This window comes from Strix uralensis, chromosome 2 (assembly GCF_047716275.1).
Source record: "Strix uralensis isolate ZFMK-TIS-50842 chromosome 2, bStrUra1, whole genome shotgun sequence".
In the NCBI taxonomy this organism is placed as follows: domain Eukaryota; kingdom Metazoa; phylum Chordata; class Aves; order Strigiformes; family Strigidae; genus Strix; species Strix uralensis.
In genome coordinates, this window is record NC_133973.1 from 77,081,541 (window position 1) to 77,098,582 (window position 17,042).

A 17,042-nucleotide genomic window follows, 5' to 3' on the forward strand; every position below is an offset into this window, starting at 1 on the left:
GTGATGGCCTGAGGGGCTGCATTCCAGCTCTGCTAGGTGCTGTAAAAAGCCTCTCCTTCCACGTGCCCAGTCCTCACTTTTAGTTTTTAAACTAGCACATATTTTACACGAGCAGTATCTGCAGATAAAGGTGCTCAAAATGAGGGCTGGTCATTTAGCTACAAATCATTTAAATAGACACTTTTAAAATGCTTCCCTTCCAGTAATCCCGCTTGCAGTGCCTCTCTAGGAGCTTCCTCCCCTTGCCTTGCTTGCCACTTTGAACGTACACACTGCATTTGGAACTACAGCAATTGTAGATGTATCAAAGGCTGCTTGAGTTTACCTAGATCAGGTACCAACAGCACAAAGCTGAGAATAATACAGGCTTTTAGCTTGTACTTTGTAAGTCTGCCAGGACCTCATGCACTCAGCAAGTCAATGAGCCTGCAATGAGGTTTATGCTATCACAATTTCACTTACACTAGAATCTGGGAGACCTGTTTTGAGATGAATATGTATGCTATTATCACACCTACAAATCCCTGTTCCAGGAGGAAATGTCACTTAAGACAAGTTCTGAAATCCAGACTAAAGCAAACCAGGCCAGAGAACTGCAACCTTCATTTTCATCATTAGCCTCTGGCCGTATTTTTAACTTGGTCTTTTTAGGAGGCTGTGTCTCCAGTGACCACGTGTGCCACAGCTGAATCTTTGCAAACATGGCCTCTGACAGAGAAGAGGCTTACACCTGTTCTCAAAATCCAGGGTTTTGAATTTCACTTCAGATCAAATGGCAATCAATGCAGGTCACAGACTGGCTTTTCTTCACGCTTTTAGCAAGAAGTGCTGCTCAATAAAAAATCAGCGTGTCAGACCTCCCTTCAGTACAAATACAAAGGTACAGTTGTTAGAGCATTTCCAACTCAACTAAGATAGCTCTGCCTAAAAACACTATTCAGGTTTTGAGCAAAGAGTAATCCTCTGCTCAGAATGTTCTCCAAATTCCATTCTCAATTTCCTAACTCTCTCCAACCTATATATATGGCCATAATATCCAATAAACTCACATGGATGCATAGCTACATATTACAGCAATACTTTAATTTGGACTTATCTTGTATTTCTGCATCCACTCCTTGTCAATTTAATTTTCCACTTGTGTTCTCTGCATAGTTTAAAGCCTTACAGAGTGGAAAATAATGGCACTGATATCTTCCTGTCCTTCACATAACTATGATAACACTTCTGGCTGTGAAAACCTACGACTAACACTGCCATTACATTGCTGAACTAGTCTTAAAATAGGTACAGCACTTAGAGCAACTACAGCTTTAGAGAAAGAAACAGAAAAATCTTTCACTGGCCTGAACAGCAGCAACAAAAGTTCCCCAGCAACTGCTTATGGCAGTGGTAAATCACACAGTGACACTATCATTCAGTAGGTGTAAAAGGTATTTCAGTTTGAAAGAAAAATTGTTTATAATAAATCTTAATAACTATGGAAAAACAAAGACAGTGAATATAGGTCTAAGCAAAGAGAAACCTTCTTTATACATTGCTCTCTATGCAGTCACCAAATCGTATCTGCCCCTTGATCTCACCAGCTATGAGCAGTGCAGTCATACTGTCTTATGTCCCAGCTGGCAATTTCCGTTGTCTGTTCTCTAGGAATATCTAGCGTGTTCCCACTCCAGTTGGCCATGGAAGTCTTATGTTTAGTTTACTTTTTTTATCTTCATTAATCACAGGCACAGTAAAAAAGATTAACTAAAAAAAAAAAATCACTAAAATTGATTTTTTTCTATACTGCGAAACCACAGAAAAATAGGTATCAAGCAGTGATGTGATAGAAATTAGTGCTGGATTCCACTTTCCTTTGCACACAACACAGGCTCCACTTATGCTAAGAAAGCCTGAGGCAATATGTGAAACTGTCTGAGGTCAGAACTACTATTTGCAAATAAACAGCAACAAATATATTGTCTGCTCTGAATGAAGCATAAATCCGTTGGGGTTTTGATTCAGTGTTTGATTCAGTCTTCCTCCTCTTAGCTCATCTCCTTGAAGACCATCAGCAAATGACAAAATAAAGATGTCACCTACACTGCAAAGAGAATGACAGTATTGGGACTCTACTCTTTCCTCTACACCCTATCACATGGCTGACAGACAAAAAGGCCGTTGAGGAGCACAGGAGACTCAGTGACTCAGACTACAGCGCTTCATTTCTCTCTCTTCGTTGTTTCTGACTCCATGAGAGATCATCTGTTGCTTTATCAATCTCAGTGGGATAAAAGGCAAAAAAAATGATCAGAATTCCCTCTAAAGAACTGGGAAACATCACAGAAGGGAAATACAGCAGAGAAGTCTCAAGGGAGAGTAAAAGGACAAAGACATCTGCATCTGCTATTCTTCATTGCTCATAGCATAATCTTTTTCCCACTGCTTATACAAGGTGGTAAGAAAAAGCAAATCATAAACAGATGAATATCTTCTCTTCAGAATATGGGTGTCCAACGATGGGTCCAGAAGGTGGATCTGACCCAGAAAGTGCCTTGAAGATAATGAGCTGGCATATTGAGCAACTAAGTATTTTGTTTCGCTTGGGACAGGAGAGGGAAGTGGAAGTATGTCTGAACTGACTGGCAGGGAAACACAGCTACCTTTGGCACCTGTGACTTAAACAAATCTGCCTGTCCAACTCTGAATATGAACATCACCAGTGATTAGACATCAGTCACTTGAAAAAGGCATCACTCTGGCAGCTTGAAAAGTAGCTTGTTTGATACAGCATTAATCTCAAATACCATGGTTCTCTAGAGGAATATTCATTTAGTGTCTGGAAATTCTGCATGTGGTACCAGTCAGCAGTTATTGTTGTTGTACTCATCAGGAAAGACCCACAATGAAATAGGACAGCCAATATCAAAACAAAAATAGGAAAAAAAAAAAACAAAGCTGGAAACAGGAATAGAACTGCAGTAAGGTATTTTGGCTATTCACCTAGAGGAAACAATTTCATCACTGAGTCAAAAAATGTGCTGAAAGTATGTCATACATGGAAAATCGCTTGGTGACATAATGTTAAGAAACATCAGAAGATGCGGTTCACTGAATGGTTGGAGGGGGATGTTATTCATACAACATAAGGACCGTTTCCTGACAGTTATACCTAATCTGACCATCTTTTCTATTCTCCCTTCCTGCCATATACACACAGATTCAAGTGACTGAAAACGTTGGGGGAAAATTAAGAGGGCAGGGAGCACAGGAGAAGTTTTATCATCTGGATCCAGACCCCGTGTGCCAGCCCCAAAGGAGTTACCCAGAGCCACTCCTGCAGTGCTGGATAGCCCTGGACGCCAACAAAGTCAGCTGGACTTTCAGCACTGTTGTCAAAAAAACAAACCAAAGAAGCAAAACCCCTAGGCCCTTCACAGCTGTTTCCCTCCCCATGACTTTGTACTGAATTTTTTACTACTTTTTTTTCTAGAAGAGTGAATTTAAATTATTTTACATCTCAGTGGTAGCACAGCATCAATACTCCAGCTACAAAAGGTGACAACTACAAAAAATTGGTTTTTAAAAAACATTTAATCACTTAACATTCACATCTTTGAACTGCTGCATGAAGTGCTACACAAAGGCTAAATATTGTTAGAAGTCTCTTGGGTTTGTTTATCCTGTCAGCACCCCTCTCCACCAAAGCACTGGCAAAACTTGCAGCCACTGCTCATGAGATTAACAGGAACATAATAGTGGAGTTTGTAGCAGAATATTAAACTTGAAGGAGCTTTCAGTTTCACTTTATACAATTATCCCAGCAATAATAGCAAGCATATTGAAATCACACCACCAATCAGAAAATTCACGTTTGGGAGAGCAAAGCACTGAAATGACTGGCAGACTCCCGTTATTTCTTATGTAACCGGACTTAACACTGCTAACTACATAGTCTATAAATCAGTTCTCCATAAAACTCTAAAGTCATAGGTGCCAAATACAAATATTTTTCTCATAATCCCACCCTTGATCTTTTCATGCTACTATTGGACTCCTTATTCTTAGCTACATTTTTGCTAAAATAAATTGCTTTTTTTTTCCTACAAAATTTGCCAAATCCACTGCTGGAATGCATTTGTATTGTCCTCTTACTAGGAGAACTGCTGTAACATTCCCATTGACCTAATTGCAGTTTTTGGCCTGAAAATATGACACGTTTGTGTGACTGGTAAAGCTGTTGAAGAAGAGATTCTAGAAATGAAGCACCCTTCTGGCCCCTTTCGTCAAGCTCCAGGCTGAATCCCCTTAGGAATGTGATGGCATTTCTTCTCCCTGCTTTTTTTCTAAAATGCTATACTAAGCCGCTTAAAAAAAAAAAAAAAAAAAGTCCAAAATCTGACCGAAATAGCCCAGAAACTTAAGTAAAGACAGCTGGAAAGATGAAAGAGTGATAATGTTTAGATGCAAACCAAGCAACATGTTCCAACAACTGCTGGAGACTAAATTCTGTCCCAGAAATGTATGTTATTTCATTTGTCATTAAAGAATACCATGTCAGTGTGGAAATCTCTGAAACCACAATACAATTACATTGTTTTGAGTCTCTATTTAGAAAGCATTATCATTACTTAGAGAAACACAGAGGTTTCATATTTATAGTCCCTCAGTGTGTGGTACCTGTTACAGCAAACCTTACTCATAGCAGAAGAAAAAAACATAACTACAAGACAAAATTGATTGTTCAGAGATAGTTTAAAGCCTTGGAAGATACTTTATGCCATTATTAGGCAAACAATTCAAATGCAGCAATACAATGTGAAAAACACAAGCAATATTGTGTCCTGTATTAGATTCAAAACAAAGTTTGCAGAGCCTGCAACCCAAAGCAACTCCTGCTTTTGCCCCTGCTGCACATGAAGCTTCTCTGGGCAAAGTCCCATTTTACAGCATAGATGGTGCCTTTGACTTGTATCCTTTAATCTGGTGAAATCCTTGGATGTGCCCACAACCCCATTTAGAGTCATGGTTCAGGTACACATACATAACTGTGTCTCTACTGTATCATTGTGCTGTGTTCGCACCACATTTCTGTTTATAATAGATACTCTTAATTATCTAAGCTTCTGTCACCATAGAGGTTTCCTTACCTGCGCAGATCTTCCCGTCATAGATCTCACACACCCAGTCATGGCACTCGCAGAGCGGACCGTAGTATTTGCCAGACTCGGTCACTTGGCAGATGCAGACTCCACACTCGCATCTGCCTTGGTCACTGCACAGCTTCCCCCCAGGGACACGGCACCTGAGCTCTGACTCAGTCTGGGACAGCCAGCACAAAGAAGGACCACCCAAACCGCTCCTGTGGAGGACAGCAAACAGAACAAGCTGTAGTCAAAGCCAGCAGCTGCAGCTCAGAGCTGATGAGAGCCCAGCTTATGGGAAACCACCCTCCTTGCCATGGCTTCAGATGATCACCATAATATTGTTTTTAATGCCACCACTTTAGTTATGGTTGTAAACTACTACTTGCCTGAAATCACCCAATTTTCTTCTATCAGAATCTCACTGCTACCTGCTGAAATGCTTATATTGTATTTTACTTACCTCATTAACCGCATTAGGCTCATCTTTTACATTATGCATATCCATGTATAGTTTCATTATCTATCATGAAACATTTTGATCTGAATGGTTTAGAAAAGACATATACATCCAAACACAGCATGACAGGAATATATGGTACCAAAAGCAAACCTATGGTTGATTCTAATAAAATACATTTGCCAAAGTAATCTTTCTGGTTGTCAGATATATAGGATCCATGCTTTCATCAGAAAAAGAAACCGAAGTAATCACTGCTTTCCATGCGATAGTGTAGTTTGTGGCTGTGGTTTTAGTAAAGTCATCAGAATCTGGATGGTAGATCTGAAGATTTGCAGCTCTGCCATGCAACTGTACCATGCACTGGAGCACACAGAGGTCGGGACTTTCAGGACATACACAGGGAAAATCACACATTGCCTCAGCAGCAGCTGGATTGTAGGAAAAAAGAACAAAGGACTGGCCAAGCCAAAAATCAGTGTTCACAACGCTAGGGAATCCTGCGGATTCAAGTGGCTAGGTACCTGCACTTCTCAGACAGTAGATTTCGCAGACTCTGGAGTGAAGGAGCTGCTGGCTCTAAGGGCAGGCAGGCGCTGGCCCTGGGGGAGTGGAAGAGCAAAGGGTAGCGTGCCTCACTGTGCTGCTGCACCAGAGAGCAGGAGCACACAGGGGTTTGTGCTTGGGCGCCTGCTCCACTCGGGCAGCAGAATTTAGATGTTTGGGTGTAAAGAGCTGTCACTATCCAGCTCTCTCCCCTTCCGTGCTTTAAAAGTATTTTGGGCGTGAAATACATCATTGCAAATAACCCCCGCAGTCTGCACACCTATTGAGGCTTCCAGCGACCCAGCGCACTTCCCTCAGTGTCACTTTTAAGCAGGCAGAGGAAGAGCTCGCAAACCGCTTCACCGCTCCCTCCGCAACCCCGGCCTCCACACTCCTGACATCTCCTCAGTCAGTCACAACCCCCCCGGGAGGCTTCAGAGCCGCACTTACCGCAGGGCCGGGGGGCCGGCCGGCGGCGCGGGGTGCCCGGCCGGCAGCGAGGTGACCAGCAGCAGCACCACCAGCCCCAGCAGCCCCTGGGCGCACATGGTGCGTGCGCCGCACCTGGGACGCTCCCGCAGACAGACGGCCGGACAGACGGCCGGACAGAGCCGCCAGGCGTGCCGAGAGCTGCGAGCTGGACAAGCCCAGCTCCAAGGCTGCTCCCCCCGTGCTGCAGTGGCTCTGATTAGCTGCCTGGGAGCAGGATTTGGGCAGCGCTCTGGGAGGGAGGCCGGTGCCAAACCCCGAAGTTTACAGTCTAGGCAGGGAAGTAATTAGAAACAGTTGCGCAGCCAGATGGTTTATTTTGATGTTTTAAAAGTGGCCCGTTCACAGATGTGAACGAACTGTCTCATTCTCCAAGTGCAGGCACCGTAAATATTCGAGGTATGTGCATCCCCCTGTCCTTTGATGGATGGCTGCTTGGGATAATCTGCATAGCATGGTGGGGGAAACATGCACCGCTGAGAAGACAGGACCAGTGCTCCCCAGCTGCAGCATCCCTGTCTGGCTGCTGGAGCACCTCCCTCCCACCTGCCTCCCCACAGCCCTCCTTCCTCTCCTCTCCTTTCCCCAGGGTTACCTGCTCATGGCTTCACACTGTGCGACACCGTGGGCTGCCAACCTGCACCAGCCAGAGTGACTGCAAATTAAAAAACACTATTCGTTAGCCATTTCCTAATGCCTCATTAAGACGCACAGTATAGTACTTCATCAGAGCAGTGGGAAATTTTGGAAGTGCTTTAAAACTAAGATAAAATGAGGGATAGTCTCTGTAAATCAATAAAATTTGGCAGGAATGGACACATGTGTTTCTTTATGCTACGGAAAAGTTGCAACACTTTTTGATCCCTCTGGTTGTCCTGGGAAATTGCTGATTGCCTTGTACCTCATTGGGATGGAAAGCTCTTAAAGAAACAAAGTTCCACCACAGAAGATGGTAGAATATAGGTGTCCTAGTCTACACACATACACATGCATTTTTAAAGCATGCAGCTGACAGAAGAATCTTTCGCTGGTTCCAGAGCCTATAGTGGAGATTAAAGTTCTCAGTAGCTTCCTCAAAAGGAGTAACTCCTGTTTTATCTTCATATTAAATATCTGGTATACCACATATTATACTGCTCTAGAAAACATTTTAAGATTTAGTTAAAAATCCTGTGACTCAGATACTGCCTTTCCTAAAAGTGTAATTAGGTGTCTTACATTTTACATAGTGAACTCAAGAGTACAATTCCCTGGATTCCTGCTAACATAACTAGTTCTGCTAGTGATCTTCCTGGGGGAAAAAAAAAAAAAAAAGCATCAAGCATTTGACTTTGCTCTGCTGTTCTTATAGACGCCAAAAGAACCTTTAAAGTCCAGTTTGGGGCCTGTAAAATCCAGTTTTTATGCAAGTATTCAGTTGAAGTATAAACTTTCACTGAAACACGAAAGAAGAGACTGGACAAAATGTGTTCTAGCATATTTGTAAATATACATTCTTATTCCCTGAAGACATACAGGTTAAAATCAGACATGATTCCAACGGACTATAAAACCACAAAACTTTTGTCTTATTTTAATAGGTTATCCTGAAGTTGTGAAGTGTAAAACTGCTCTCTACTTGTAGTGTACTATCCTCTACATGACGCGTAATTTTGTCCTAAAATATGAGCGAGTAGAATCGGGCTGTAAAAAACCCTGAAAGCCCTGTATATAGCTGTTGCATACTGTATACTAATTTTTAACAGTTTTGCTGCCCTTTATAGTATATTTCATATTGCAAATTTGTTACACAATTTTCTCATGCAATGCAGCTGGAAAAAATCCTGTATTAAGAGTGATCTGTTGGCTTCAATTTTTGAATGTTTACAGTTGTGCTAACCTCATGCATTTGACACTGATGGATGTAGTGAAAAGGTAAGTAATATTGGCAGGCCTTTATTTCTGACAGTCCTTGAACTTTGAAGTCCATGCTTAATGCAGCACTATGAGTTCTATTTGTGTGATAGTTTTTCACATTTATTTGCTGTGCTACAATAAAAAAAAATAATTAAAACCCCTTAGATTCAAAAAGGGAGCACTTTTAAGAACAATGTTATTTTCAGAAATGGTACTGCCAGAAGTCTGGAGTTAGAGAAGAATAAATAGAAAGCTTTGCATTTTAAACAATAGTAATTCCCTTTTGGCACTAAACTTATCTTTAATCCACAAACTAAAGTGTTGCCATCTGTTCATCTTCCTCCTTTTTCCCTGTGCAGACTGGTGCTGATAAGTATTAGCAAGACATTCAAACAGCCTGCAAACTATACTCAAACTTCAAATGTATGAAGAGAAAACATCCATCATGGTATGTTGACCTTATCACTCTCTTATTTTTTATTTATTTACAGCTGTCAAGTTTTTAAGTAATACACACCTTTTGGCTGTGTACCTTCTGAATTTGGAGAAGGTGCAGTTACACAGTGCGAGGGTGCAGTATTTAAAATGTGCACCCAGGGCTTAAGTTTAATAATTACTTTCATGTGTACGTGCCTCTAATACAATATCTCAGTGTCCCCTTACTGGATTTTAACCTTTTCTCAGAATTATTATTTAAACATTTAAGCCTAGAATGTTTATATGCATGCATGTATATATAGGTATATATACACACACACGATGTGTACATATTTGGGAGCTAAGTGGCTCTCAAACAGACTGTAAATTCAATGTATAAGGAGCCAGACTCTTTCTAAATGACAACCTGACATGCTGTCTTGAACACTGCTCACTTCCTTTCAGCCACTCCTGTACATAAACTTAAGGAGCTTTGTTCTCTACTGGGTAACATACACCTACGTAAAGTAGGTAAAATGCTACTTTTCCTACATATCGAGTTTCAGACTAAGGCTTCAGACCTGTAGGTGCTTGGTAGGTGTACACTTTACACGTGGTAATGTCGCTACCTGCAGACTGAAGGTAGAGAAGAGAAAGTCAACACAACACTGATGAGGAGGATGAGAAGCTGGAATATACTGCTAATACTGAACAGCCTTTTGAAAAGTAGGCAATAGGTTTAAATAATACTTGTCAGACAAGAAATGTCTTCAATTAAAGATGTGGAATCAAGAGAATAAGTGCTGTTAAACACACCTACACTTGAACCTCAGTTTAAGTGTATCGCTATTAGTGCTCTTATTAAAAGTCTGCAGGATTTGGTATGGTCAAAGATTGGGATAAACCTTTCTCCTGCAATTTTATTTACCAGCAGAAGAATCAGTAGCATAATTTTCTATTCAAACTGGTGATGGCTATTTTGTGGTTTCATAGCCTTCTGAACTGTGAAGAAATGTGATGTAACATTATGTGTGAAAACCAAGTTGCAAGCCCTAGGGTAGATTAGGTAATTCATAGGCAGTGATTTTTTAAAATTTTTTTTTTAAAGGCAAGCAATATCTTTAACTTTGCCAGAATTGTTTTTGTAGTAAGGACAATTAGAATAATATTAAAACATAAGAAAAATCTTTTTTACTCTAAGAGTGGTCTAACAGTGGAACAGACTGCCCAGAGAGCTTATGGAATCTTCACCCTTGGAGATATTCAGAAGCCATCTGGACAGGGTTCTGGGCAACCAGCTCTAGGCAACCCTGCTCTGAGCAGGCGGGTTGGATGAGATGGTCTCCAGAGATCCCTTCCAACCTCAAATATTCCACAATTCTATGACTCTGATGACATACTGTGTACTGAACAAGATTTGTTACGGTGTGGGAAGGCAGATGGACTCTGCCTACTCCTTTATTACATCCTCTTAGTGGCCAGCTTAATTTTGCTGTCACTTTAACAGAGGCATTAGATTTGCAAACCGCATTCCATGCTATTTTTAAGGACTTTTTTTTAACAAAACAAAGCAAAATGCACATCCAGTGAACACTCTAAGCTTAAAAAAAACCTGGAGACCACCAAAATTTGTGGTCCTCCTGGGTTTCCATGGAAGCCATTTTAGTCACACCAGGGGTTTGTATCAGTGGAGACGTTGCAGAGGCATTCGCTTACACAGCAATTTTCTAAAATTAACCAGAAGTTGAAAATCCCACATATCAAATAAGTTATTATTTATCCATGGAATGAGGAGAGTTGGAAGCTTCCAGTGATTCTTCATCACTGGACACAAAATCACTAATGAGATGGCTGTTAAGATCTACGACAAACCACTTGAACACCCATGGACCAAAGTACTTGATGGAGTTAACTAAAATCTGTCAGAATTAAACAGTTCAGAAAGCATGCAGCTGTTGAGAGTCATTGCTGTGCTAGCTGATGGCATCCTTGGAAGGAAGCAAGAGACAAGAGTATACCAGAGCTGTGCAGAACAGAAAACCTCGTGTTAATTTTGCTGACATGACATGGAATCTGGGACAGCTGATGGTATCACACAGGGAATAGAAATATCTTTTGGAGTTATAGGATCAAGGTTAGAACAAGATTAAAGCTGAGCTGGCCTGAATGTAGCTGGCCTGAATACTAGTGAATATAAGCTACCCAAACAGTTCACACAGGCCAACATTAATCAAGATGTTATTGTGTTATACTCTAGTGTAAAACCTTAGCTTACTCTTTCAGATCCCAGTTGAAACTTTAAATAGCAGGTAGGTCTTTCGTTTGTTTAATGTTTAGTAGTTAATTCCCCTAAACAGCAGTAATACCCTGCTTTTACAGAGACCTTAAGGAAGCATATGATTTTTAATCATGAGCTTGCAAGACAGCTCAGAATGCCAGCATTAATAGTATGTTTTTAAAAAGCATACTACTACGTTCTTAACTGTTTAGCACTTACTTCAGAAAGCTAGTCAAGGTCTGGTGTAATCCAAGTTAGCAGTATTGTTGAAGAGGCCAAGAAAGGAGATAAACGGACATGTGATTTTCCAACATAAATTCTCACTCTGGGGTCAAATTGTGCCTTACTTCTCAAAGGGACAATGTTCCTTGCTGCTGAAAAATCTAAAATAGTGGCAAATACAATAAAATAATGAATGTTTGTGATTTTTGTATTTAACTAGTCACCTGAACGAGTTAAATGAAAGATCATTCTTATCCTTTTGACCAAAGAGTTGTTTCTAAGGATAGTAAATTAAAAAAATAGATACTGCTGACTTCTTAGAAGCAAAACTGCAGTAACTCAGGTTGAGTGCCTGAGCTGAACATATGCACACCAGATTCTCCAGACAACAGCAACCATCTCGTATGGTTTCAATGTTCCGTGTTGCACTGGGTCCTGCTGCTTGTTATTAAACAAAAAATGAAGGAGAGACAGAAATTAAGAAAAAGAAAGGGTGGGGTAACACCGTTATTGCCCCTCTTCTGAGTACTCAGTACTTTTTGAAAGGAAACCAAATATATACATAGTTGTAGATTTAGGACCCTCCACAAGGTTTGAAATTTTGAAAACCATACACCATGTCCTTTATTCTGGTTCATCAATGTTGATGCTGGTCACAGACACTCAAGAATGACAATTTTGTAATCCATCCCAATCAAAATTACTCATGAATGCTAACCGATCTCTTGCAGTCATTAGTCTGATGTTGCTCTGCGACCATTTCTGTTATGGTTGTACACTTCAGAGCAAGACCACCTCTCAGTCTGAGCCAGACAGATCATTCAGATGGAAGAAAGCTGGGCTGCTGGGCTGGTTTGAATCACGCGGAGCCCTGGCAAAACCAGGGTGCTGCTCAGTGTGTGCAGAGCAGGACTTGAGACTAAGGGAGAACTTTGTGGTAACCACCATTAAGATGACTAAGGACTCTGGATGCCCTGGGGCTAGACAGCAACAAAGCAGGAATAGAGCAGTTTTTGACTTGTATCCTATGCCTAAATGATTAAATCTTCCTTTGGGTCTGATGTTTAATTTGAAATTTCTAAATGACATTTTGTGACCTTTTTGAAAAGCTCAAGCATCATTTCAAAATGAATATTTCATGAATTCTTTTACTCATTATAGATTATCTGAAATCTGATCAAGCAGTGCATTCTGTCCTAAGTGGTAAATCAAACTCCAACAATGGCATTTCCAATAAACTCAGCTCCTTGGGATGTTTTTAAAATTTATTTACATTACTCTTCATCTCCTTAACAGATATTTATGGAAAGTAAGGACAAGAGAGATACAAGTAAAGCTCAAATGAGCTTTATCTGTTCTAGATTTATAGAGATGAGAGGTAAGTCCTTACTAAGGCATATCTTTCCTTTTGATCTATTTCACATTACCATAAAGTAACATCTTAAGATTAACTCCCAAATTCAGTCCTTATCTGTGTGTTTATGACTTGCTCTTTAGGTCAATGGGAATTTTCTAAATTAGAATAAAACCAAACTTCAGCCCTAAATATTAAACATCAGCATGGACTTCAAATGACTGATAGACTCTTTGCAAAATTATATCAGCAATTTTATAAATATCTAAGCTTTCCACTTTATCCTCACATACATGATATATGCCACTCAAGTTCTAAAATGTTCATAATTGCTTTTCAAGTGACAGATGTGAAAGTAAATTTGTGGTGAAATAGCAAAGCAAGAAAGGGCTTTTTCTTGCAAACAGCAGACCTTCACTGTCTGCACAATTCTTTAAATGAAAGACACGACTATTTTTCCTTTGCGCATAGGCAGGTACATCAGGGGCTAAACCCTTCTTCCAGCCTTAGCATCATCTGCTGCAAGTTGTGCTCATGGACTGGCTGTCCAAGAGAATCCTACCTTCTGCTGAAAGTGTGGGTCCCCGTTAGTAGCCTGCAGTTCACAGAGGCTCAGAATGTGCAGATAGGGCAAAATTTAACACTGTGCTACCAAATATACCAGGTACAAGCAGAAGTTTGAAATACATAAGGAAGTATGTATTCTATAATACAAACCACATGTAAGGTAATTAATCCCCTTTTATTTGGTACCCATTAACCAGTATCTAAAATACTGTATCCAGTTTTGAGCCCCCCTCCAGTACATGAAAGATGTTGCTAGGCGAGTTCAGTGACAGGGCACTGAGGTGGTTGGGGCTGGAGCACTTGCCCTATGAGGAGCAGCTGAAGGAGCTGGGCTTGTTCAGCCTGGAGAAGGGATGGCTTTGGGACCACCTAAAACCAGTCTGCCAGGGTCTACAGGGAAGCTGTCAAGAGGATGAAGCTGGGCTCTTCCCAAGGGTGCATGGCAGGAGGAGGAGAGACAGCAGACAAGAGAGGGTCCAACCGCATGTCAGGAAAAAGTCCTCCACCGTGAGGACAGTCAAGCACTGGAACAGATTGCCCAGACTGTGCAGTCTGTGTCTTGGGAGGTTTTCAAGACCCAACTGGATAAAGCCCTAAGCGAGCTGGTGTGATCTCATAGCTGAGCCTGGTTGAGGCAGATTGGTAAGACCAGATGGCTTCCCGAGGCTCTGTCCAACCTCAATTGGTCTATCGAGAATTATTTTTCCTAGGCCAGTATATCCACAGGAAAACTGTTGCACAAAGTCACATCTGCTGGCAAATGTTGATTTCTTTCACTTAGATATAGCTGCAACATTTCACTGTTTGCAACTGTCATTTTTCATTTACGAGATGCTATCACCAAAAGCATAATGCTGCCTAGCAAGTTATCCCAAGAAATAAAATAGAACTGAGGAGGAAAAAGACAAAATGTGAAGAGTATTATTTGTAAACACATTTATTCTTAAACTGATTCCTTTTTTTTCCATGAGATATCAGCTGGCTGATTGCTATTAAAGACACTAGCCCTGCAAACACTAAAATTAGGTGCTTAAATTTACTGGAATTGCTAATACTGGCAATGCACATACATAAGCGCTGGCGGGACTGCATCCATAATCCTGAGGCCAGCTCCCTAACTGGCTTATTAGTTTTTGTTATAAGCATCAGATAGATACAATCTAAAGGAACCGAATACAATTTATGCCATACATTTTCTTTCTGCTTTCCAATGTATTTTGCTAAGGGTTTTTTCAAATCCTATTCCATGTCTTTAATGCCGTTGTAGCAACAACTGCATTTGCAGGATTACCTCTTTAATTTTGCTAATTTTACAAGTGCCAGAAGGCTATGGGCTCACATTATTCATATCAACTAGTATCATTTAAAGACAAATCACAATTTAGAGAAATTTACTTTTTTTGCCCAAGAAGGTAAAAATACAGATTGGAACACGGCGACTTCATTTACAGAAACGTTTTCCCAAGTATTTACTTATTCACTCATTTATTTGTGGTATCTCTTTACATAAGGTGATGCTATTTCATGGATTTATTTCACCGTGGAGCTCAAGACTGAGCCTTTATTTGGCTCTTCAGTAATTTGAAAACTAACCAGACCACCCAGCTGATGCTACCAGTGAAGTAAAGGCTCTGCAGCGGCAAAGAAGTGCGCGCCTACTAAAAAAGCTTTGAGGTGCACAAACAGGGTTTCCTACCAAAATAAGAAAACTATCCTTGAAGATCGTCACGAGGAAAAAACCACCCCAAAACACCCCAAACCAAAACCGTACTGATCAGCGGCTTCGCCTGCTCTAGCCCGAGGGGTAACCCCCGGCGGGCTGCCCCTCACCTCACTCCCCACTCGCGGGTTTCGGGGCGCCGCGAACACATTTCCAAGTGGCTGTGGGAGTGTTTTGCGCCACGGGACCACCGTCCCGGCCTCACCCCCCGGCTCCCGAGCGGTTAAGCCGTATTTCCTCTCAACCGGGAGCCTTTAGCAACTCGAGGGTGGTGGTTGCTTGTTTTTTTCCGAACTGGCATGTGTGCGCTCGGTCCCGTCTCCTCCTCACCTGCTCCCTCCCCGCCGTCGGTCCGCAGGCCGCCCCGCCCGGCCCCCCCACACCCCCGCCCCGTCCCCGCGGCCGCCCGCCGCCGCCGTTGCCGAGAGACCGAGGGCGGCTGCCGCCGCCGCCACCGGGCGGGCCCCGCCGCCCCGATCCACCGCGGGGAGGACGGCGTACGAGGCAGGCACACCATCGTAACACCTCACACACCCGCGGGGGCCGGGACCGGCCCCTCCCGACCGCGCCATGAAGGGAGATGCTGGCGGTAGGTCGGAGGCGTCGGGCGCGGCTTGCTGCGCGGCGCTTGGCTCGGTACACGGTGGGCCCCGGCTCCTCCCCGCCTCCTTCCCCGGCCCCTCCATCGCCGGCGACCGCCGGGGCTCTCCCGGGGACGCTGGCGGCTCCCAGGGAGGGGACGGGCGCGGCGGGAGGCCTGGCCGGCTCCGCGGGGGCTGCAGGGGCGGCGGCGCCCTCCTCATCGCCCGCCCCAACCGTCCTTCCCCCGCCGTGGGAGGGAGGGAGGGAGCGCGGCGGGCCGGCCTCGGGGCCTGCTGCCGCAGGGAGCGGGAGACTGGAGGCCTGCCCCCGCCGCCCCAGGCCCCCTCCGCATCCCTCAGTGGTGCGCGAGAAGCGCCTCGCTTCGTTACTGAGGCAGAGCCGGGCCGTGGGGCCAACAGGCCTCTTCCTCCGTCACGGGCCGGGGGTGCACTAATGGAACGGGGTGGTTGTGGATGGGGCCGAGGCGGGAGGGGGTGCGCTGTGGGGAGCCGCCTCCCTGAGGGGAGGTTTCGCCTCGTTCGCCGGGGCTGGTGGCTTCGGGGTTGGGGCGGTTGGAGAGAGCGACGTACCAAGGCCTGAAGTCAGTCTCTGTAACGTGCAGTTTCGGGGGCCTCAACACTGCGCGTTGAGAGAGGTGCTTAACGTTGACATCGTTTTATTTTAGCACTCCCGGTAACGTCAGTGACGCGTTTCTAGGAAGGATGGAGGTTTCTGATGGCCTTTATGTGCAGATACAGCTTTTAAGTCAGCTATGATTTGGTTGGTTACCCACTGTTGCATTCTGAGACACTCGGAAATAAATATTCACGGTGAGAAAATACTAACTAAATGCTATTTTGAGTCTTTTGTTTTTGTCTTAAGCATCCTTAATTTCCTGTTTCATTCATTGTCCCTCTCTCTTTCATCTTCTTCCACAGCAGCCACATCCCACCTGCCCTCTATAAGTAACCAACAGAGAAATAATACATATTAACAGTGAACTAAGTTTTGTGGCATAAAACACAAAATTAAGAAACTTTAATGCAGGGAGAAAAAAATTATATTTCTTCGAGTTCTCTCTGGCTGCCAGAATACTCCAGCTCTGCAAGTTCATGTATATACCTTTGGGGACTTTCAGGAACAGTTGGGGGAATTTTTGTTTAACCATTTGAGCTTGGTACTGTGTTTTAAAATGAAATTTTAAAGTCGTAACAATTAGCATGTTATTTGTGCTTTAGAAATGTCGACACAGTCTTTTTATTTGGGGCATCTGTTTTATTTTGATCTGAAATTTGGTCCATCACAGTTCATTCCCATTTAAGCTCTACTTCCTGGAAATACAGCTTACTCTGATTTGACTTATTTCCAGCTTCTGGACATTGCTG

At 42.9% G+C, this 17,042-nt stretch overlaps 2 protein-coding genes across 2 annotated transcripts in view; one reads left to right on the forward strand and one right to left on the reverse strand.

The window, feature by feature from the left end:
• Window positions 1–6,714, reverse strand: part of ITGBL1 (integrin subunit beta like 1) — a 153,935-nt gene extending 147,221 nt beyond the window's left edge. The window contains exons 1-2 of the mRNA XM_074859328.1: window positions 6,583–6,714; window positions 5,133–5,344 (exon numbers count right to left, since the gene is read on the reverse strand). Coding sequence (XP_074715429.1) covers window positions 5,133–5,344; window positions 6,583–6,680 — 310 coding nt within the window. The 5' untranslated portion in view covers window positions 6,681–6,714. The remainder of the gene's footprint in view (window positions 1–5,132; window positions 5,345–6,582) is intronic.
• An 8,790-nt stretch (window positions 6,715–15,504) lies between these two features.
• The window catches only part of NALCN (sodium leak channel, non-selective), a 251,122-nt gene continuing 249,584 nt past the window's right edge, over window positions 15,505–17,042 (forward strand). Inside the window, exons 1-2 of the mRNA XM_074859339.1 lie at window positions 15,505–15,664; window positions 16,343–16,487. The gene's annotated coding sequence lies outside the window, so the exon portion shown is untranslated. The remainder of the gene's footprint in view (window positions 15,665–16,342; window positions 16,488–17,042) is intronic.